Below are 23,117 nucleotides of genomic sequence, written 5' to 3'. Positions count from 1 at the left end.
TGGGGGGAGGAGGGTCAGCAACACGCAGCAGAGCTGTGGCTGGAAGAGCAGCCCCAGTGGCCAACTTTGCTGGCTGGATGATTCTGCTCTGAGTGAGGCATCCTGCCTGCTGAAGAATGAAGGAAGGAGAACTGGCCCTGCTGAACAGCACCACAGAGATTACTAGAGATTTTTTCCTTTAACTAAAATGTCTCCTCAGAGCAGGTGCTCAGCTTAGGCACAGACAGGTTCTGTCAGACTGTGCTTTCTCTCTCTGAATCAGAATGACTTATCTCCCTCCAAAACTACTATATCAATTTCCACTCCTAGCTGCTGATGGCCAATCATAGTACTTGGAGCTGCACGTTGCTCAAGCTTTCGCTTAGTGAGGAATTTTAACCCTTCGCTCACTGTTACTATTATTTCAGCACTTGAAACCTGACTTTTATAGTGCCGTTCATCACAGTTTACCTCTGGCAAAACACTTTATCACATGCATCATGCACAGTACCAAGAAATCTCTCTGAGATGTATAAAGAAATAATATTTTTGTTCTAATCAATAACATCATTTGCTTCATGAAATGCAATTCAGACAAAGGTTTATAAGCATTAACATCTCCATTTGAAATATACAGAATTGGCACAATGCAGTACAAAGTTATGCTCAATTATGTAAACAGATTTTGATGGGCTTGTAGCTTACAGCCATAGACAAAATCTGCCTTCTGAGACCTATAATAGTACCCACCCAAGAATGTTTTAGTGTGGCAGGACTTCTGCAGCCCCCAAAAGGTATTACAGGTGATTGAGGGTTTACTGGGGGTAACAAGTCAGTGGGAAAGGGGACTGCAATAGACAAAACCATCTCCTACTTATCTAGTCATGCCACCAGAAAGCAAAAGCAAGGAAGTACAATGGAAGAAAGAACAAGAAAGCTATTGGCACCACCATAAAGAGAACGTGATTTCAGTCCTTCTTCTTTCTCACTGCAGACACCACACCTGGAGTCCCAGAGATCCTGCAACCACAGATCCTTTCCAGGGGTCACAGACAGCCACCATGGGGAGCATAAAGCAGGGCAAAGATCCATAATCATAAGGAACTTCCTCTTACACAACCACATTACCAGTCTACCGTTTCCATATGTCTGGTCCACATGCTTTCTGAAGTCTGACATGGAGAAAGCTATAACTTGCAAAATGCACTATTTCTAGCTGTTACACGGTTGCTTTGAGGAGTCCCACTGATAAGCAGATGCTAAAATTGTAGCATAAATCTTTGGAGGAAGACAGAAAAGACATTAGTTTAAATCCCAGAACTGCTAACAACATCTCTTTCCACTGGGATGCTCAGCACAATGGCTTAATGTTCCATCATCAGTAACTATATTTAGTCAAGCAATGATTGAAACAGTCTTACAGAACTGAAATTTTTAACGTATTCATGTTTTAGCCAAGGGCACTGTTCTTAAAATTACTTCTGATTAGGCATGGTGAATTGTCACATTCAGCTACTTGGATCTTGGTTGGTTCAACTCCCAGTGATTATATTAAGTTTTTAAAAAATTAATAGCCCTATAAAGGTTAGCAATGTATTAAAATAGAGAAGGGTTCTGGATCCAAAACCCTTTGTACCAGTGAAGGCAAGCGTATTACTTTGTAAGTTTGCCTCCATCAACAGTAAGTTTGACTCCATCTTGTTCATTTTTATCTGCAGTGGCAGATTCATACAGTCATTTATTAGCTGGGACAATGATCTATGCACAGGGCTAGAGCTACATACAACTAGCAGATACAAGTCAGATCAGGCAAGAAAGGGTGAAGCAACAATTACTATCACACTACACTGTTCCTTCTACCTGATGTGTTAGCTTTCCACATGCTATTCATACATAAAGTTCCTCCATCTGCATTGTGAAGTGATGGAAGAAATATATTATATGCTTTTGCATTAATGTTTGAACTAGTTCAAACATATATTAAAGAAAGCCTTTAATCAGCTTCAGCTTTTTAAACCAGAAAGCTTTAAATCTACTTTAGCTTTTTAAATCCTCTCATGCATAGGTGTGAAAGGTAGCTTTGGGACTAATTGACACATTGCACAATCTTCACAGAAGGCATTTCAATCTTGGCATTAGCATGAAATCAGTTTGTAGACTATGTTATATGCTGTTTTTTTACCTTGTTTATATGCACTCTTGCAAGTGTCCGTTGCTTCCCAGCATGCACCTTGTATGTATACATGCAAATAAAAAAAATAACATGCAATATCACCAGGTATATCTCCTGCTTTTAAGCTGAAGCTCTCAAAACCGTTATGTTCTGCATGTGGCTTTCATGCTAATTCCTGCACAGGAGTATCTTCCATGTATGGATTTTGACATGTGTGACCCCTGGATTTACTTCTTAAAAGGAAGTTTAAAGACTCTTATTTATTTCCCAGCTTGTTTCACAGTTGGAAATAGTTTTCTCATTGAAAGATTGCCAACTAAACTCAGTTGTTGTGGTTATTCTGTTTGATTTTACTGGTGTTCTTCCTCTGCATTAGGGTGAAAAAAGGATTAGTTTGATCATTACAAAAATGCTTAGTATTAATTGAAACTAATAAAGCTAAGCTTAAATTAAAACAGTGATGTGAATTTGAAACATAAGCAAGATTTATTTTTGTTATTTTAACTAGAGAGACATTTTTGTCAACTACTAAAGAATCCCCAAAGATATACGTGTTTTCTTGTCCTGATACACAGTATTTAATTTCATGTATCTATGCTGAAGCAGATCTAGATATATACTTTATCAAGGTACTGTCCATATAATAACAATAACATCACTTATAGGTCAGTGTCCTTTCTGACCGTCAAATAATGCACAGTGTTGAGACAAAATGGCAATAATGTAGGATATTTAAGGAAACAGGTTCTAGAACCAGAAGTAGAGTTGCCAGCTCTGGGTTGGGAAATTCCTGGAGATTTGGTGGGTGGAGCTTGGGAAGATGGGACCTCAGCAGGGTATAATGCCATAGAGTTCACCTCCAAAGTAGCCATTTTCTCTGACCTTGGTCATCTGGAGTTCAGCTGTAGTAGTGGAGGATCACCAGGTACCACCAGGAGGGAGGAACCCTGACTAGAAAAAGCTATTTGATATTTGGTTAAATTAATGTTTGTATTTTAGACAGTTTATTGCATTAGGCATCCTGTGCTTGGTAGAAACTCCTGTAGATAGCTTGCTACTGCTTTTGTCAGGTAAGTCATTGTCCCATAGGCACCACTTGGGGCACTGTCATACAAAAGGTAGCAGATGCCTGTGTCTAGGTCTCGTTCCAGGAGACTATCAGTTGCTCCAAGGGATTTCTAGAAGTAACAGAAAACAGGTAGTCCAACAATGCTATAGTGCAATCTAACCTTCTAAAAATTAGGAACACCAACCCAACTGCAAAGCCTCATAAAATCTAGCTTTAATTCAGCAAAACAGTGTTAAGTATGTGTTCTCTATTAGATGAGTGCCAAGTTCCCCCACCCCACTCAACAATGGACTGGTGTAATAGCCAGGTGTTTGAAAGGGTTGCACAACTGCACAAACTTAGAGAACTCTCCAGGAAGCTCTCCAGTGCTGATGCTAGGATCTGACAACATTGGCAGTACAGCACCATGCAACTTCTTCAGGGACTCTTGCAAGCAATGCTTCATTCCTGGTGTCACTGAATTCACTTGCCAAAGCTCAGAATTACTGTTGCCACCAACCTGTTGTCCACTGTTGCAAGGCACCTCCAAGATGGTGACTCACATGAAGTATCTCAGACATCGTTTGCCTGCCATATGCCAAATCCATCAAGTGACCCAGTGAACAATGGCACTATATATTCTTGCAACCTCTGCCTGATCTTTAGTTTGAGTTATTAATTATCTTCTTACTTGCCTGTGTTGGCAAGTCATTTGGCTTTATGTCATTTTATCATGCCTCCAGCAAGCATCACCACTTGGAACAGGTGTACAGTTTATCCTCACTGGGCCTTGATCCTGCGATCCCTATAAACCTTCCTAGCTGCCAGCCATGACAGAGATACAGAACAGAACTTGCCAGATCTTGCTATATGGAAGTGGATATAATTGCCCACGTGTGTGTCTGTGTGTGGAGAGGACACCAGAAGCCAGCTGCTTTTATAATTTCCCACACACTTTAGAACAGCTAATCATCCACTATGGGTGAATCCATAGGAACAGGATGCAGGAACCATTCAGATTAATTAAATTCAAGTGCAAAGTTGGCTTAAACCCCTTTACTTTCAACAGGATAGAGCCCTGAGGTTTTCTCATTGAGCCACCTTAGATAACAGAAAAGAATAAGCAGACATACCTGCTCCTGAAGAAAGAGTTCATTTGCTATGTGCACTATCCGATCCACATGAATGATTCCCCCAATGCTGTTCACCTCTATTTCAGATAACACTGTAAGCACAAGGATGGCTTCTACTAGCAGCTGCCTGTATTCAGGTTGAGGTACATGGTTCAGCACTGACTCAACATGGACAGCAAACTTGATCTCACAAGCAGTCATCTGTAAGAATACATAGATCTGTAAGGATATAGCATAGTTGGTGCCAAAATGGAGGGAGGGTGGGACAGACATGCATCAGTATATTCCAAATGATCCTTGCAAATATTACATTGACTTCCAGTAGTCACCAGTTCCCTTAGACCAGGCTTTCTCAATTAAGGTTTCATGAAGCACTAGGGCTTCTTGATGATCTTGGGTTTCTTGAATGGCTGGGAGTTAATTAATTTTTAATACATTTTTAAAACATTTATCGGGTGATATGACCATATGGTCATGTCAACCCACCCACTCCTCCCAAAATGGCCAATGATGGGCCAGGAGGGGGTGGAAAGGGGAGAGGCTCTGGGTGGGCATGTACGTAATTATGCTTCCCAACAATATTCTGCATGATCATGCCACTTCGGGGGTTTCAATGGGGACACAATATGTTCCCATAAAGAAGAGGGAAAGGGGCATAAACAGGTTGCTAAATGTCAGGAAAGGGTCCTCATGTTACATTTATGCAGAGCAAAAAACAAAATAAAACAAATGCTGCAGAATGTTCTTTTTGTTTACTTGCTGCCAAGAAATTGTTCTTTGAGAAGAACACTTCTGATCATTGCAAGCCAGGCCAAGGATCCTAATTTATACCAGTAAAAATGCTCAGATGTCACACAGAATCACAGAGCCTCAGGAGAACTAGCGCTTATTTAGTCTGATTCCTATTAAGCAGCAAAATTGGAGACTGCCAACTTCTGACAAGCCTGTTAAAACAATTTGAGGGGTTTTTTTAAAGTCTCTCTTGATATTGAAAATAATTTATCATTTCCACATGAATTAGATTATAAAGCCAGAAGAGATGCCAGAGAATATTCTTAGCTAGTACCTTCAGAGGAAAAAAATTATTTTTTTTTTGTAGTCAAAAGCTATGCATTATAAAATCTGTTTCTTCTCACTGGTTCAAGGGAAAAAAATAACAAAAATCATACCCTACCAATTAATGTAGATAGGTAAATTAACCTAGTTTTGTCCAAATACTCAAAATGTCATATTCAACCTGCACTGCTGGAGACCTCATCTTACTTCAATGGCGAAACAGCTACTGTAGCAGTTTCTTCTGTTAAAGGTGAAAATATGCAACCTTACCCAAAGAAGCATCCAATAAAAGGATCTCAGAGCCATTTATCACCTGTGTCACTACACTCAGGAGCAAAAAATCCATATTTTTTTCCTTTCAAGGCTCACCCGTAAGGGCCAAACTACATTATACAATTTTACAAATACCCTTGGCACTAATGAGAGAGTGTGAAAAGCAAGGCTTAGCAACTGTTTCTAAATACAGAAGTATGAATCAGAGGGAAATACATGGAATAAAGGGGACTATCCATGTCAAAGATGAATTATAATTATTAGTATGGAATACAAGATTTCTTCCTGAAAATATTTATTGAAATGTAAGATTACTCAGACATTGTGTTGAATAATTTGCAGTAGAAAAGAGCAAAAGTCCAATAGCACAATAAAGGCTAACGAAATGTGTAGCAGGGTATGAGCTTCTATGAATCAATGCTCACTTCTTCAGATACAGCTAGAATGTGAGTCCACCTTGGAGAGTGCAGTGATTTCAGATGCCAAATGACAACAGCAGGTAAATGACAACAGCAGGCTTGGGTTAAGTGTGAGGGGGTAGTAGGCATTAAGAAAGCAGCACTGGTAATGTCTCAGGAAACTCAGGTTTTGATTTAGTCCAGGAGGATGCATTGTCTTGAGCTTCATTATTTACATAAATGCCATGGACATGCTTATCATTAAGAGCATGATAGCTCTCCACCACCATGATGCTGGGATGATGGCAGGATGTAATAAAAATGGGGGAATGTGTAAGATTGAACCAATTATTCCTGTACCTGATCTTTCTTCATGCAAGATGAGTCATCAGACTTCTGTAAGAAGGCTAATACATCCCCCCCAGTGATGAGTTGTTTACCCAGGGAAGGGTTCCTATGCTCATTTTCCAATAGTGGTGTTTGGACCAGAGAGGCACAAACCTATGCCCTATTGACTCTTCCAATTCTCTTGTGGGGGGAATGCAAAATACAGCTAAGGAACAATCTCTGAAATTTTTTGTACCCATGTAATCAGCTGCTGAGGAAACTGCAGGTCTTTGCCCCATTGCTTTCTCATTTTTTCTTCTTGTGGTTCTTTTTCTGGTGGGAGTGTGAATCCCCTGTCTCCTGGGCAGGTTCCCCACTGTTCAACCACCTGACTCAGAAGTGACATAGCCCTTGATCCCAAGAAAGAAACTACTTCAAGTTGAGAAATCTGAATCAGAGAAACATTCCTGTGGTAAACTGCTGCATTCCCTGAAGGGATGTATAGATGTGTGGAAAAGAGACAAAAGAAAAGGATTCAAGCCTTTTCCTGGCATTCTGTTGACAATCACTTTCGGAAACAAGATGGCAGTTGTGAGAGAATTTGCACCCCACCTGAGCGGGACTGTTGTGACAGATACTTGTCACTTTCTCAACTAGAGAAGGGGATTAAAAAAAAAACAGGGAACAATGACTACTTAAGAGCCTAAATACAAGTTATGTCTGACACAAATCAGATCCTTGGTGCCCAATCCAATTCTCTCATGTGGGGCCAAACCTTTAAAAACCTCTCAGACATTCCATATGGCTCCAACTGCTGCAAGGGGTAAAGAAGGGCTTCAGGCTTCTGGGTTGTTTTCATCAGTAGAAATGGCCTCCAAACAAGGGCGCTTGAGCTCAAACCATTTGTTATGGAATGACAAATCCCTGTCACAGTAAAACCTTGGGTGTCAAAGCAGTAGTTCCTAGTGTGCTGTTTGACCCTTCCTCAGGTCCCACCTGTTCATCTCTGGGTATGGTGCTCATCCCAGAAATAAAAACAGTTCTCTCTCTCTCTCTCCCTCTCCCTCTCCCTCCCACACACACACCCTACCTCACAGCACTGGAGAATTGTTTTACTGTCCAGTACCCATAGAAGAGCAAGCCACCTAGTTGTTCTCAAGTTCTGAAAGTCAACAAATGCATTTCTATTTTCTGTATGAGAAAATACATTTTGCCTGTAAAATTAGAATGTCCCATTAAGCTGTAATTATGAGCACTTGGCAAGCGCAGAGCCATTAACACTCACAATGCCTATTGCTAATAATAGTTTTTTTCCTTCTTTTCATTGTGTTCAGGAAACAGCATTCAAATGAAACCAATGCCAAAGAAATAGCTGATATCATGAGACACAAAAACCTGAGCCACTGCTTGAGGTCTGCTTATTCTCAATCTGAGTCTATGAACCACTGGGCACATTGTATCTCTCATTTTTAAGAACCCTGCATGCTGTGGCAGTAATTAATGTGCCAAAGGTATTAATCGCATCACATGACAAAATCAGGCAAGTTTATAAATAGAAACAATGGCAACTAGGGCGCTTGAGCTCTAAGCTCAAACCATTTGTTATGGAATGATACATCCCTGTCACAGTAAAACCTCGGGTGTCAAAGCAGTAGTTCCTAGTGTGCTCGATTAGGGTCTGGGAAATCCAAGTTTGAATCCCAACTCTGCCATGGATGCTCACTAGGTGACCTTGGGTCACTCTAACACACAAGGTTGTTATAAGAATAAAATGGAGGAGGGCAGAACATTAGTTGATTAGGTTCCCTGCTAGGGAGAAAAATGGGGTAGAAATATATGGGGGTAGAAATGGGGTAGAAATATATAAACACAAACAGGGCTGCCTTATCTCTAACTGTTGTGCCTGTGTGTAAGCAAGCCTCCCACGGAAGAGTATTTATCAAGCTAAAAAGTCCTCTAGAGCAGGGGTAGTCAACCTGTGGTCCTCCAGATGTTCATGGACCACAATTCCCATGAGCCCCTGCCAGCAAATGTAGTCCATGAACATCTGGAGGACCACAGGTTGACTTCCCCCTGCTCTAGAGGGCACTTCACTTCCCTCGTACCATAGTTAGCTACCTCTCCCCACCAAACAGTCACATGAACAAAAGGAAGGTTCACCAACTCCTGAGCGGCTGTGGATAATGGGAGAAAAGGCCTCCCTAGTAACTGACAGTGGAGCAGGCTGGCAGGGGGGATATATGCATGTATAGAACACACTTAGGGAACTATGTTTACAGGTAAGGCAACCCAGTCTTTATCTTCAATCTTTTGTGCACTATCCCATTGGGATACTCTCAAGCTACTTTCTAGGAGGTGGGGTGAAGTACCATTTTGACCACTTCTGCTTCTCTTCTTGTTTGTAGATCTAGTGCATAATGCCTTGCAAATGTGTCTGAAGAAGACCAGGTAGTTGATTGGCAGATCTGAAGCACAGGAATACCTTATAGCAGTGCAACAGAGAACACCTGTGCCCTGGCTGAGTGAGCATGTACCTGCACGGGAGAAGGCAACTTTGCTTGCTCAAGCCATTTGCAGACAATCCATTTGGACAACATCTGTGAGGTCACTGGCTTCCCCTTGTTGTACTCAGTATATGGAATAAACAATTTATTGCATATCCTAAAGGATTTGATTCTTTTCTGATAAAAGTGCTCTTCTGACATTGAGAGTCTGGTGTATCCACCCTGCTGAACATGAGGGACTAGGGACCCTTAAAATCCCTGGATGAGATTAGTTGTTAGCCTTCTGTTTAGGCCCACTCTTTCCCCGAATGGAGGATTAGCAGGTGAAGCTCAGTCTCCACGGGGGATATGGAAACCTGTGCAGATTAAAGGAATGCCGATCTCTCTGATATGAGTACCAAGATCTAGGAGCGGATAGGCACTGTCTTGGGTAGGTTGAAGACAACTGAGAAGTGACCAGACATCAGTTTTTCTTTATCTGCATCAAATGTTGTCTTGAAGAAGATTGTGGTGCCTTCAAAAGTTAAGGCCTCTACCTTGCTTCTGGTCTCCAAAGGACGAGTTATAGAACAAAGTCATACATGACATCTGACAACAACAGATGAGACAATGTCTATGATGGCAGAATCAATAGATGGCAGAATCAATGTGAGGCATTTATCTGTTATTTGGACAACCTTGTGGCCTCAGTAGGGAAGACCTTGGTTAGATCCCTCTTATTGTCAGGTAGGAGTGCCAAATATGGAGAGATCTTTTGCCACAGAAAAGCTGGTATACCCCCATTATTGCCTGAAAGCTAGAAATCTTAAAGTTAAGGCAAATGAAGAATATATCTTGCATCCTAATGTATCTTGTTTTCTTCCTATTTAGATGGAAAAGAATGAAAGGATGAACAAGCTCTGTTTTGAAGCTCCTCTGTCAAAAGAGAGGAAAGTGGTGGATGAGTGGATAGGAAGGTCAAATCCACCTGCTTGATCTTATAGAGATTTTTATAGGCTTGGAAGAAGAAGGCTGTTCTGATCCAAATGTCTCTATAGATATCCTTAAAACCTTCAAGGATAGGAAATGCAACTGCATTAGGAGTCTGAGAGTATAACTGACCATGGATCTTGTCCCTTGGCCTCTGTTCATTGGTGATACTGTCTGTTTCTAAGAACTGAGCCATTCTGTTCATTTGTTCCACATATAAATGCAGGTCTCCATTAAGGGATATGGGTGTAGGGTCCCCAACAGATCTGAAGGAATTTCAGAGCCCTACTTAGATTCTAGTTTAGTATCTTCATCTCTCTTATCAGGATCCAGAGGAGGTGTGACAGTATGTGGTCTTGGTGGAACCGACAGGGAGGTAGATGGATGAGTTCTTTGTGGGATAGGGTGATGAACCTCTTGATCTGAATGGGGTAGAGGTGGAGGACAGTCCGGCCAATCATATAGATAGGTAGGGGCCACGTACAATGGATATGGTTGCCACTGAAAAGAAGTTTATAACTGGTGCCAAGATACTGGCTCTGAAGGGTTCGTGTGCAATGGTCTTGAATCCGGAATGGATGATTGTCCCAATAAAATAGCCTCTGCTACAGGATCAGGGAGACAGATTGGACTGAGTTGGTTTTAGCTTGAATTGGCAACTCCTTGCATCTGTCGGTTAAAGTCATGAGAACCAACCTCAGGGATTGGTGACTCTTGAGTAGAAGATTTATGACTTAGAACAGCTCTTTTCAGATAGTGGTTTTGAAGCACACTGGGGAAATGATGGTGGAGGAAACAATGACCAACAACAGGTTGGTTCAGAATGTCTGGTAGATGATACTGATGGATCCGACACTAGTGCTTATTTTGAAGTTATAGATGAGGTTACTTGGGAAAGTTTGCCTGAGGAAGATAAGCCTTCCTCCCAAACGGCAGCCTTTAAGCAGAATGCCCTATCACTTCATACCTTAGCAGCAAATTGTTGACATACATGGCACTTTCCAACATTGTGTTCTTTGCCAAGACCCAACAGGCAAAGATTATGTTCATCAGAATGGGGCACCTTTGTCCTGCACTAGGAGTGTTTCTTGAAGAGGGCTTTCTGAGCCATTACACTGCGAGGGTGATTTCTCCAGGGAAAAACAGGTGTGGGTTTTAAGATGCTGAAACCCCAAAATAGTGCTAGGGCAAAGGAGCACATGGCTTTCCATTTGTGCTCAGTTTAGTAGAAAATTCAATACCTTCTGTAATTCTTTTATTTGTTCTTTAGGAATAGACAGCAGTGTTAGAGAGAAGAACCTTCTATTATGGTGGCAAAAGGGGATTGAGAGGAGCAGGAGCCCCCTCCCATTCTCCTTGTGATGTTTTGCTGGGAAGAGAAGGCCAACTATGGGATGAAGGAAGCAGAATTTGGTAAAAAAAAAAAAACATCCATGGAAGGCCTGCTTAAACACAGTCCCAGTGGGGGACTGTACAGAAGACTGAAGATAAACTGACATTTGGTGTTGATGATAATGGTTAACCCAATGGATGCTGTACAAACATACCTATCACAAAAGGCAATCCCTGTTTGCAGACAAACAATGTAAAGGAACAATCACAGGGAGAAAAGATAATGAGGAGCATTGTCTCAATAGCATAGCATGTGCTTTGTAGACATGAAATCCCAAACTCTCCCCTCCCCAGCATGTTTTAGATAAAAGATCTCAGGCAGCAGGTACTAAAGATAACATCTTTCTCTGTCTGGGATCCTGGAGAGCCAAGGCAGCATCAAATGTTCATATGACATAAAAGAAAATTCAAGGCAAACATTTCATTTTTCAAGGAGAAAGACAGGAGAATGAGCAGCATAAGGAAGTGGCTTGAATCTGACATGTTCAAGCCTTGTGGGAGAAGAAGAAAATATTTTCTCTGGAAACACATTCTGAACAAGAGGGCAGCTATAGCGTTGAGAACAACTTTTGACTGCACCTATTCCAACAGAGTTAGTCCTGCTTCAGCAAAGAGTTCCCCAAATCAAATCGTTTCTTTGAATATTACCTCTCTTGTAGTTGACGAAGGAAGGACATAGCCGTCAATGGACAGACCATGACACTGCAACAAGAATATTACAAAATCAATTAAAACATACTGAATTAACTGACTAAATGAGCCGAAATTTAAAGTAATTGATTATGAGGATATGATTTTATGGTTGGGTGGGTTGTTTAAAATCGATTTCTTTTGGAACTGTTTTTTGTGAGCTATAGCAGCTTTTAAAAATAAAGCAGCAATTGTGAAACTATTTTTAGCACAGCTTCCAGAACTTTACAACACTAACTAATCTCTAACTCTTTTGGTTTCCATAAAGCTAGTAACTCTTTCCCATACCCAAACCCCTTCTCTTAAAACACCAGTATTCATCTTGAGTTTTTAAAACTGATTTTTAAAGATCAAAAGCAATTACTAACCATACCAGACTAGGGATCTCTGCACTCTTCAGAGATAACTCCTTGTTTGACTAGGTAAGGCAATTCTCTCACTAGAAGATCCATTCTCTGCATTTCACATCTGAATCCCCAGATGCAGCTGTTGTGGTTCTGCACCAGTGCTTTTGATGATAATATCAGCCATTCAGTCTGACTCTTGGAGATCCTATGGCACAACTGCTGCCACAATTTCCAATCTTGCACTAATTCTTTTAGTTGTGTAATGTTCTAGCCAGTGCCCATTTTGATTGTGTCTAACCACCACATTCTTTGTCGGACTGTTTCCTTCTTACATTGACCAATCCTAGCATAATTGCTTTCTCCATTGAGTTGAATTGCATGATATGGCCACAGTAAGTGAGCCGGAGCTTTGTGATTTTGACTACCAGTGATATATCAGGCTTTATATGCTGAAATATTTTTTTGTTTGTGACTTTTGCTGTCCATGGAACCTGTATAACCCTCCTCCAACACCAACCAATGCTTTGAGGCTATATTTAAGAAGCTAAGGCAAAAGATGAATCCAGACAGCACAACACTGACCAGGTTGCTGTTTCGAAAGGAATGTTCTCACTAGTTTTGGATAGAAGTAGTTTTGGCAAACCTGGTTAAGAGCTCAGGGCTACTTATGGAGACAGCTGTTTGAAAAACAGTGGCATTCAGTTCACCAGCTTTCTCCCTTTTAAAACTCAGTTATAAAACATACCTATGTTTTTGTAACCCCCTTCAAGGATCGCTGCCTTGTTGTGGCAAGGGGGCTTGCGTAGTTCAGTGAAGCTATGAGCTATGCCGTGCAGGGCCACCCAAGACGGACAGGTCATAGCTGAGAGCTCTGACAAAAGGTGATCCACTGGAGAAGGCAATGGCAAACCACTCCAGTATCTTTGCCATGAAAACTCTATGGACAGTTCCAATAGGCATAACGATATGACGCTGGAAGATGAGCCCCTCAGGTCGGAAGGTGTCCAATATGCTACTGGGGATGAGCAGACGGCTAGTACGAGTAGCGCCAGAATGAATGAAGCGGCTGGGCCAAAGCCGAAAGGACGCTCAGTTGTGGAAGTAACTGGTGGCGAAAAGACAGTCCGATGCTGTAAAGATTTTTATTCCATAGGAACCTGGAACGTCAGATCCATGAATCAAGGCAAGCTGGACGTGGTTAAACAAGAAATGAGAAGACTGAACATCGACATTTTAGGAATCAGTGAACTAAAATGGACAGGAATGGGTGAATTTAATTCAGATGACCATCAGGTATACTACTGTGGACAAGAATCTCGCAGAAGAAATGGAGTAGCATTCATAATCAATAAGAGAGTAGGAAAAGCAGTCTTGGGATACAATCCCCAAAATGACAGAATGATCTCAGTTCGAATCCAAGGCAAACCATTCAACATCACAGTGATCCAGGTCTACGCCCCAACCACTGCTGCTGAAGAGGATGAAGTTGATCAGTTCTATGAAGCCCTACAACACCTTCTAGAAGCAACGCCCAAAAATGATGTGCTTATCATCATGGGGGATTGGAATGCTAAAGTAGGAAGCCAAAAGATAACCGGGATAACAGGCAAGTTTGGCCTTGGAGTACAAAATGAAGCAGGGCACAGGCTGGTAGAATTTTGTCAAGAGAATACAATGGTCATAGCAAACACTCTTTTCCAGCAACCCAAGAGACGACTCTACACATGGACATCACCAGACGGTCAACACAGAAATCAGATTGACTATGTGCTCTGCAGCCAAAGATGGAAAAGTTCTATCCAGTCAATAAAAACAAGACCAGGAGCTGATTGTGGTTCAGATCATGAGCTTCTTGTTGCAAAATTTAGGCTTAAATTGAAGAAAGTAGGGAAAAGCACTAGGCCACTCAGGTATGAACTAAATCATATCCCTGACGAATACACAGTGGAGGTGACAAATAGATTTAAGGAATTAGATCTGATAGACAGAGTGCCTGAAGAACTATGGACGGAGGTTCGCAACATTGTACAAGAGGTAGCAACTAAAACCATCCCAAAGAAAAAGAAATGCAAGAAATCAAAATGGCTGTCTGAGGAAGCTTTACAAATAGCTAAGGAGAGAAGGGAAGTGAAAGGCAAGGGAGAAAGAGAAAGATACACCCAATTGAATGCAGAATTCCAGAGAAAAGCTAGAAGAGATAAGAATGCCTTCTTAAATGAACAGTGCAAACAAATAGAAGAAAACAATAGAATGGGGAGGACCAGAGATCTTTTCAAGAAAATTGGAGATATGAAGAGAACGTTTCATGCAAAGATGGGTATGATAAGGGACCAAAATGGTAGGGACCTCACAGAAGCAGAAGAGATCAAACAAAGGTGGCAAAATTATACAGAAGAACTATACAAGAGCGAGCTTAACATCCCTGATGACCACAATGGGGTAGTTACTGACCTGGAGCCAGACATCCTGGAATGTGAAGTCAAATGGGCCTTAGGAAGTCTGAGCAACAATAAAGCTAGTGGTAGTGACAGCATTCCAGTTGAACTATTCAAAATCTTAAAGGACGATGCAGTAAAAGTGCTACACTCAATATGCCAGCAAATTTGGAAAACTCAACAATGGCCACAGGATTGGAAAAGGTCAGTTTACATTCCAATCCCAAAGAAGGGCAATGCCAAAGAATGTTCAAACTACCGCACCATCGCACTAATTTCTCATGCTAGCAAAGTTATGCTCAAAATCCTACAAGCTAGGCTCCAGCAATATGTGGACCGAGAACTTCCAGAAGTACAGGCAGGATTTCGAAGAGGCAGAGGAACTAGAGATCAAATTGCCAACATACGCTGGATCATGGAGAAAGCTAGGGAGTACCAGAAGAACGTCTACTTCTGCTTCATTGACTATGCTAAAGCCTTTGATTGTGTGGAGCACAACAAATTGTGGCAAGTTCTTAAAGAGATGGGAATACCAGAGCATCTTATTTGTCTCTTGAGAAATTTATATGCAGGTCAAGAAGCAACAGTGAGAACTGAACATGGAATCACTGACTGGTTCAAAATTGAGAAAGGAGTTCGGCAAGGCTGTATACTGTCGCCTTGCCTATTTAACTTGTATGCAGAGCACATCATGAGAAATGCGGGATTAGAGGAGTCACAAATTGGGATCAAGATTGCAGGGAGAAATATCAACAACCTCAGATATGCAGATGATACCACTCTAATGGCAGAAAGTGAAGAGGAACTAAAGAGCCTGTTGATGCGGGTGAAGGAGGAGAGTGCCAAAGTTGGCTTGAAACTCAACATCAAGAAAACAAAGATCATGGCATCCGGCCCTCTCAATTCCTGGCAAATAGAAGGGGAAGAAATGGAGATAGTGACAGATTTTATTTTCCTGGGCTCCAAGATCACTGCAGATGGGGACTGCAGCAAAGAAATTAAAAGACGCTTGCTCCTGGGGAGGAAAGCTATGGCAAATCTAGACAGCATCCTAAAAAGCAGAGACATCACCCTGCCAACAAAAGTGCGTTTAGTCAAGGCTATGGCCTTCCCAGTTGCAATGTATGGCTGCGAAAGTTGGACCACAAGGAAGGCCGAGCGTCAAAGAATTGAGGCTTTTGAACTCTGGTGCTGGAGAAGACTCTTGCGAGTCCCTTGGACTGCAAGGCGAACAAACCAGTCAGTCCTAGAGGAGATCAGCCCTGACTGCTCTTTAGAAAGCCAGATCCTGAAGATGAAACTCAAATATTTTGGCCACCTCATGAGAAGGAAGGACTCCCTGGAGAAGAGCCTAATGCTGGGAGAGATCGAGGGCAAAAGAAGAAGGGGACGACAGAGAATGAGGTGGATGGATGGAGTCACTGAAGCAGTAGGTGCAAACTTAAATGGACTCCGGGGAATGGTAGAGGACAGGAAGGCCTGGAGGATCATTGTCCATGGGGTCGCGATGGGTCGGACACGACTTCGCACATAACAACAACAAATGTTTTTGTAAGCCTCACAGTTGAACTACAGGAAACTGTTCCCTGTGTGGTTATCCTTGATGTTATCCTCAGAAATTACTTCAAAATGTGAGGGCTGGTTATAGCTAAAGATCAGTTATTAGAAATAATTATGACATTTTTCCTAAGGACAATTCAAGGTGTTTTTTATCAACTTGAAGGCTCAGAACCCACAAACGGAAGCACCACCTCTCTCCATGTCTTCCCATTAGCCAATTATGGTCTGCTGGTCATTACTTTCAGCATCTTTCAGCATCTTCACCCACCAAGAGCTGCTTACTTAGCAGCCACTAGAGCCCAGCTGTTCAGTAATGGGCCCCATTTTTTGGAACAGCTTTTTTAGGAGGCAAGGGGAAAGACTCTCGCTGGAGATTTTTAAAAAAAGTTTTTCAAGGCTGTGCTGTTTGTGAAGGCATTTAGAGATATGTTTTCTGCAATATGTTTTCTGCAATATCTTTTATATTTATGGATGTCGTGGAACAAATTTCAAACTGCCTTAAGCAATGAAGGGAAAGGCTGGACAGACATGTTTTGATAAATTAATAACTAAGACAGCAGCAGTGGGTTTTAACATGTCTGAGCAGTATCTAATGAGAAATCTTAGAAGCCAGGAAGAAGAATTTTCATTTAATTAACTACCAACCTCATTATCACACAGCATACACTGCTATGAAGGTTGTTGATGTTTAATCTAGAAGGGATGCTTTGGGGAATACAGGCTATGTGAAGAAGTATCTCCTAGGTGATCCAATCATTCTATATTATTTATTCCCTATATATCATACTTTCCCAGTCAAAATGGCTTAGAACTAAAACCCATACCAATATAAATATTCAAATAATGGCAAAACTTTTCATCACTGAAGCAATTTGCAAAACTCAGTCAGACTGCTAAAGCAGAAAATGTTTCTTTAGGTGGGAAAAGATGGACCATCCTCCAATGACCAGCTCCTCGGAATCAGCTCCTGGCAAAAAGCTCAGTTTATTCCACAATTGATTCTGAGTGGTTGGACTAACATGCTGCACCTGAAAATATCATAAGAAGTGATACACAGATTTTTTCCTCCTGTTTCAAAGCCATAAAACCTGCACAGTCCACAATTTAATGGCTGTGCTGGATTGTTATTGATGTGGAAACACATCTACTGGTGCTCTCACTGTAACGGAAATGATAATGGACGTAATGTCAGTTATCCCACAATAGGGAGCACGCCAGTAGATGGCATCTGGCCAGGCCTGGCCCGGCACAGAGCCCTGCTTGCTGTGCAGCCACCACCTGTCATTCACAGCCGGCCTGGCCCTCAGGCGTAGAGGGCTGGGCTCAGAAAATGGGTGGAGGAGGTGGTGGCGGCACAGCAAATGGGGCTCAGCGCCAGGCCTAGCCAGCTACCACCACACCCATTATGAGGAATTTCCATATAAAGGGCAAAAATAAATTCTCGCATGTTTTTTTCCTTTGTGTGATCAACTTATAATTGTATTGAAAAAGAAGGAAATTACATTGAAGATAATGGAATTCTCCTTCAAGCAAGCATATTTTTAGGATGGGGAATGGTATACTAGTGCTATGTAACACCCAATCTTCTTTTCTCATGTTCTTTTGCCAAGAAGCTCAGAGCAGTGTACGTATCTACCAATTTTTACATTGCAACAACCCTATGAGGTAAGTTAGACTGAGAGAGGATGACTGAATCTAGTCAGTCAGTGAACTTCATGACTGAATATAGCTTGAAACGGATCCCCCTGGTCATAGTCAGATACTCTGCTCACTAATGTACATTAGATCTCACCTATGTCCATGAGCCCTAACCAAGCTTTCAAACCCAACAATTAATTTTTATAGAGGAAATTTGGGGCACTTGTCACAATGCTGTCATTTAAGAAAGTCAGATCCATTTAAAATAACCAATGTCTTGGGGAACAATTTAATAATTGTTAATTGTGGAATCTCAGTAGATCTTTGAAAGATACTAACCAATTAAAAGCAACAGAATATGTCTTAAAAGTCAATCTCACAAGCAACATACAATATTTACTTTCCTCTATCCCCCTCCCTCTTCCCAAATTACCTTCTGAAGGATCTTCCACACTTTGGGGTAGAAACCAACAGGGACTCTATTAATAGCACCATCAAGTCGTCTCCGGCGAAGCCACTGTCCTTGACGATCACCCCAACTGATGCCATGTCCACCAGACCCCGTCAGAGAAGATGTGCTAGTAGGAGAAGAAGGGCTACTGCATCTCTGTGTGTGCAGGGGGGGAAATGAAGTCAATGGTAAGTCAGCCTCAGAACTGTGCATCTAAACACATGCAGAAAAAGCTCTGCACAGGGAAAGATTTGGCTACCCCACTACCCTTTGTTGCTTCTCCATTCCAATCTCTTCCCCAAAGATGCCTTCTTTGCATGTGTTATCAGTAGGATCTGAGGATCCTAACATGCAAGGATCAAACAGCAGATGTCAATCTATAGTCTACTGGTTTCAATTAAACAAACAAAAGGACTCCCTTAGGAGAAATCATTTGTGAATTAGGAGCTGGGTGTCATCAAGGTGCTGATGATACCCAGCTCTATATATCCTTATCCAAATCTCCTGGTAATGAGGTAGAATCATGGATCATTGCCTGGGTGCTCTGGTTAAATGGCTAAAGGTGAGCAAGCCAGAACTGAATCCTGTCTTGACAGAGGTAATGCTGGTTGGGAAAGCTACAGTCATGGAGGGCACTGTGTCTATTAGCTGACCCTCACTTACTCTATAAGGAGTTTAAGGGTCATACGGAACCCAGTATTATTGTTAGAGAAGCAAGTTAATTTCAGTGGCAAAAATGCTTTCTAATATCTTTATTTATATAGCTCCCCTTCTTTTACTGCATTGATCTAGTCACATGAATCCATGGTCTGCCCTTAAAGACAACCAGGAAATGACAGCTGGTTGAGGATGCAACAACCCAATTACTGTTGGGAGCTAAGGGGACTGAGCATATTTTGCCTGTTCTGCGGTTGCTCCTTTGGCTACAAATTAATTTTGGGATTCATTTAAAAGTATATACTATCACTTACAAAAAGGCTTTTATGACCTAGGGCCCACATATCTAAAAGAATGCCCTTTCCAATCTGCCCCATTGTGACAGCTAAACTCATCTCAGCAAAGTCTGCTGAAGATGCCACCCTGTGACTATGTAATATCAGCAACTGCCCATCTTTAAACTGCCCACGGCGCGGCGCTGCATTAATAATGGAATAAGGGCTGTCTGGGAGAGTTAGGGCGGGCCCTGTCCAGGATAAAAACTCGGAGGGGCCAATCAGGAGCCGCTTCGCGGCTCCTGATTGGCCCCTCTGAGTGTCCATCCTGGGCCAAGCAACCAATGGGGAGCCGCGCTTCGCCCAGCCAGGGAATCACCGCATAGACTGGACTGCCAGCCGATGCGGTGAGTCCTCTGGGGGGCCGCGCCGCCTTCTCCCGGCGGCCGGAGCAGCCTTGCCCGGCGGCCGGGAGAAGGCTCCAGAAAGCCACGGGAAGGGGGTGGGCCACACTGCCTTCTCCCAGCCCATCCTAGCGCCCATTTCATCCCTCGGTAAAATGGGCTTTCTTTCTAGTCCCTTTAATAAATGGAGTATGGCTGTGGCAAAACAGAAATTGTTCAGGAGGACAAGGGGTACTGTTTATGACACTTTTACTGTAAGCATTTCTTGTTTTTACTGCATTGTTTGCTAATATTTATAATCCAAATTTTGCACTTTTGCAATATTTTACACTGTTTTATTGCATTGTTTTCTAAGTCCATAATCCAATTTGATGACAATGTTTATTATATTGTATACTGTTCCTACTGCATTGCTAAATTTTGCAATCCACTTTAAGTCTCAGAGAAGAAGGCGATTTATAAATTATATAAATTATTACATTACAATACAAAAGCAATCTAAAGCTCTTTGATAGGATACAATACATATTCTAATATTTGCTTAGATAAGACTGAAAAACAGTAATCTCCACACAGTGCTATTGTCAATCATTAATAACTCTGCTTAAAAATATGAAGCAAATGTTATGTTTAATTTGTTGGTTTTGGTAAAGATGTTGCCTCAACTAGGGCATTTTGACACCTTTATACCTGTTAGCGCTTAATACTGCAGAACTGTCCAAAAGGAAGCATCCCTGGCTCTTGATCTCGTTACACAAGGAGGTATTCAATGAGTTCTGTAGCCACTTTAAAGCTGGAGGGCAGTCACAGACCTCCATAGTCAATGAGAGATCAGAACTGTTTGGACACAAGGTTTTTATCATTGCATCCACTGCTAGGTTGCCAGCTGGCTGGCTGGCAAGAGCCTGCTATAGCATGATATTGAAAGGCTGCAGAAACAGACCAGAGGCTAAGAACTAGATGCTCCTAACTAGTGGTGTGCAGCATTTCACTATATCTAAGCTGGAAAAATGCTTGAAAATACTTTATTGGTATTTCAGCTGGATATTATAATTTATTTATATACCGCTGGGGGCCCCCAGTGGCTCAGATTTGAGGGTGTGTGGGTTTTTTATTTTTAGTGATCCAGAACTGCCTTGGGGGTTCACTGTACTTGCTATACTTTATCTAATTCCTTTCTGTTTAATACAGCCAATAAAAATAATAATAATAAAAACAAAACTGCCAAGCCCCCCAAATATTTTGGATTTTTCAGAACTGCCAGATAGTCAGTGTTAAATGGTGTTTAAAGGGATTATAGTCCCTTTAAATGCCTTCTAGATGAACTAACCATTTGCAGAAGGCTCTTAAAGGGACTGCAGTCTTAAATGCTTTAACTTACAGCTTGCAGAAGAGGATTGCAATCTCTTTAACCATTTTGCTCCATTGAAACCAGGGGAGGATGGGGGCATCTTCTTTGGGAGCCCATAGAATTGTACCCTTTGGTCCAATCTTTTTCAATCTTGGGTAGGCAGTTGAGGAGGGGTACCAGAAGGTATGCTGCAAATTTGGTGACACTACTTCAAAGAACAGCCCCCAGATACTCCCAGATTTACTCTCATTGACTATAATGGTCCCCTTAGGTTATAATGAAGAAAAAAATGTCAGGATTTCTGAAAAATCCCAAATCTGAATAGGATTTGAGAATATTGGAAAATAACTATTTTTGGTTCAATATACCTGAAACTGAAAAATACTGATTATTTGTTTTTTTGCAAACCCCTACTCCTAACTAAAGTAAAAACCTCTCTGAACATTTCTTTTGATTTTATAGTCCTGGTTTCCTTATTGGGTTCCACATGATGAATTACTACTTTTGTAGCTTTCTTCCCCATACAGTGATCTTATAAAAATTGATGGTTATGAAGTGAAAACTGAAGGCGCCCCCAGAAGTGTTTCCTGGCCCATTTCCCCCTTTCTCCAGAAAACCCATAAGGCCCCAGAAAGTCACAGGGAGCTGCTGTAAAGAGGAAATTGTGTGAAATCTGTCACCTCTCTCTTTCAATGTAGAGAAAACCTTAATAAAAGAGGAAGAGGAACAGTTATGGCCGAATTCCTCCTTGTGTGCTCCCCTAATGCCTCAAGGTATTTATCCTATGATGTTTCCATTGCCCCCAGCCAAGGCTGCTGAGAAACTTCACAGGCACTTGAGCAAAAATGTCATCTGGGTCCCCCTCACTCCATTCAGACTGAACCCCAACATTGTAAAGAAACAAATCATGACTTGCTCATCCAGGCTGACTGGATTCCCTGGAATTTTGACATCCTACCCCCCCCCCCCCCACCCTTAAGCAGCTTTATCAAAGGAGTGTTTTTCAGCCATCTTAGGCTGTAGGTCAGGCAAGTGGAATGTAGAGTGGAGAGAGAACACCTTCCTCTCATGGTTTGTAGGTTCTGATTCCCAGTATATTAATTGCGTGTAGCAATCTTTGTTATTTATTGTACATGTTATGATTCCCCCAACAGTGCCGGTTTTCTAACTAACTTGTTTAGATAGCTCCTCATCACATTAATATTCACAGTGCCATTTCTGATTTAATGATACAAGTTTTATAATACACCAGTGAAATAGATCAGTTTTAAGCCACAAACCTTGCTAAATCAATGTATAGCGAAATAACACTGTTACATGTGATATCCCAAATACAGTGATACCATCAGACACAATTCCTACTATATCAATTGCTGGAGGAAGTCAAGATGGCCAATAATACTCATCAATACTTAATAAGATCATAGCCACAGAAAGCACAGATGGAACAGCCCTAAATATAATTTTAATAAACTCGGTAAACTAGTTTTTCCTCAAGTTTATGCTGAATGCCCTTTGGAATGGTCCCTCATCTAAATTTTGCAAATATCATTAACTGCAGGGACATTCTGGGTGGTTGTTTCTCTGGATATAATCTAAAGTCTAACCATTTTCTCTTGGAACTAGTTTGTTTTTATGAAAATTGACATTAAATAAGTGATGAAGGAAATTAGTAATTGATTATATTTTGCATTTCTAGTCTGTTTTGTTGTGTGTGTTTTTTTAACTGGTCCAGGTGGCTTTATAACAGGGCAGGATTCACACTGAAATCAGTACTAAAAGTCCTTCCTTTTGCTTGCACAATTGTTTATTCCAGGAAAGGAACAGCTTTCTCCAGGGGCTGCCCCAAGAGATTCCAATGCCACTACTGAAAATCAACAGACAAAGGAAGCAACTTGGTGCAGCTGCTCATTATTCAAGGTGAAATCCAGGACACAAGAAGCACATTTGAACTGACTTCCTTTTGAATGAGACACGCAACTCTTCATAGAAAGAAACCATTCTCTTGCCAGTTCAGGATTGCAAACTGGGGGGTGGCTAAAATTGAACTTGAAAGT

The 23,117-nt window shown here is 41.6% G+C and overlaps 1 protein-coding gene across 6 annotated transcripts in view; it reads right to left on the bottom strand.

Annotated features, from left to right (window-relative positions):
• Positions 1-508: 508 nt before the first annotated feature.
• PHKA2 (phosphorylase kinase regulatory subunit alpha 2) overlaps positions 509-23,117 on the bottom strand; it is a 72,667-nt gene continuing 50,058 nt past the window's right edge. For 5 of the 6 annotated variants that reach the window (XM_077343121.1, XM_077343119.1, XM_077343122.1 and 2 more), the window contains 4 exons: positions 18,356-18,529; positions 11,901-11,954; positions 4,334-4,534; positions 509-3,330 (listed from right to left, as the gene is read on the bottom strand). In XM_077343121.1, the coding sequence (XP_077199236.1) occupies positions 3,157-3,330; positions 4,334-4,534; positions 11,901-11,954; positions 18,356-18,529 (603 nt within the window). In that variant the 3' untranslated portion in view covers positions 509-3,156. Of the gene's footprint in view, positions 3,331-4,333; positions 4,535-11,900; positions 11,955-18,355; positions 18,530-23,117 lie in introns of those variants that run through there. The other variant, XR_013232021.1, reaches the window with a different exon arrangement.

This window comes from Paroedura picta, chromosome 6 (genome assembly GCF_049243985.1).
Source record: "Paroedura picta isolate Pp20150507F chromosome 6, Ppicta_v3.0, whole genome shotgun sequence".
NCBI classification, from domain to species: Eukaryota; Metazoa; Chordata; class Lepidosauria; order Squamata; family Gekkonidae; genus Paroedura; species Paroedura picta.
This window is presented reverse-complemented; position numbering and strand designations above follow the sequence as displayed.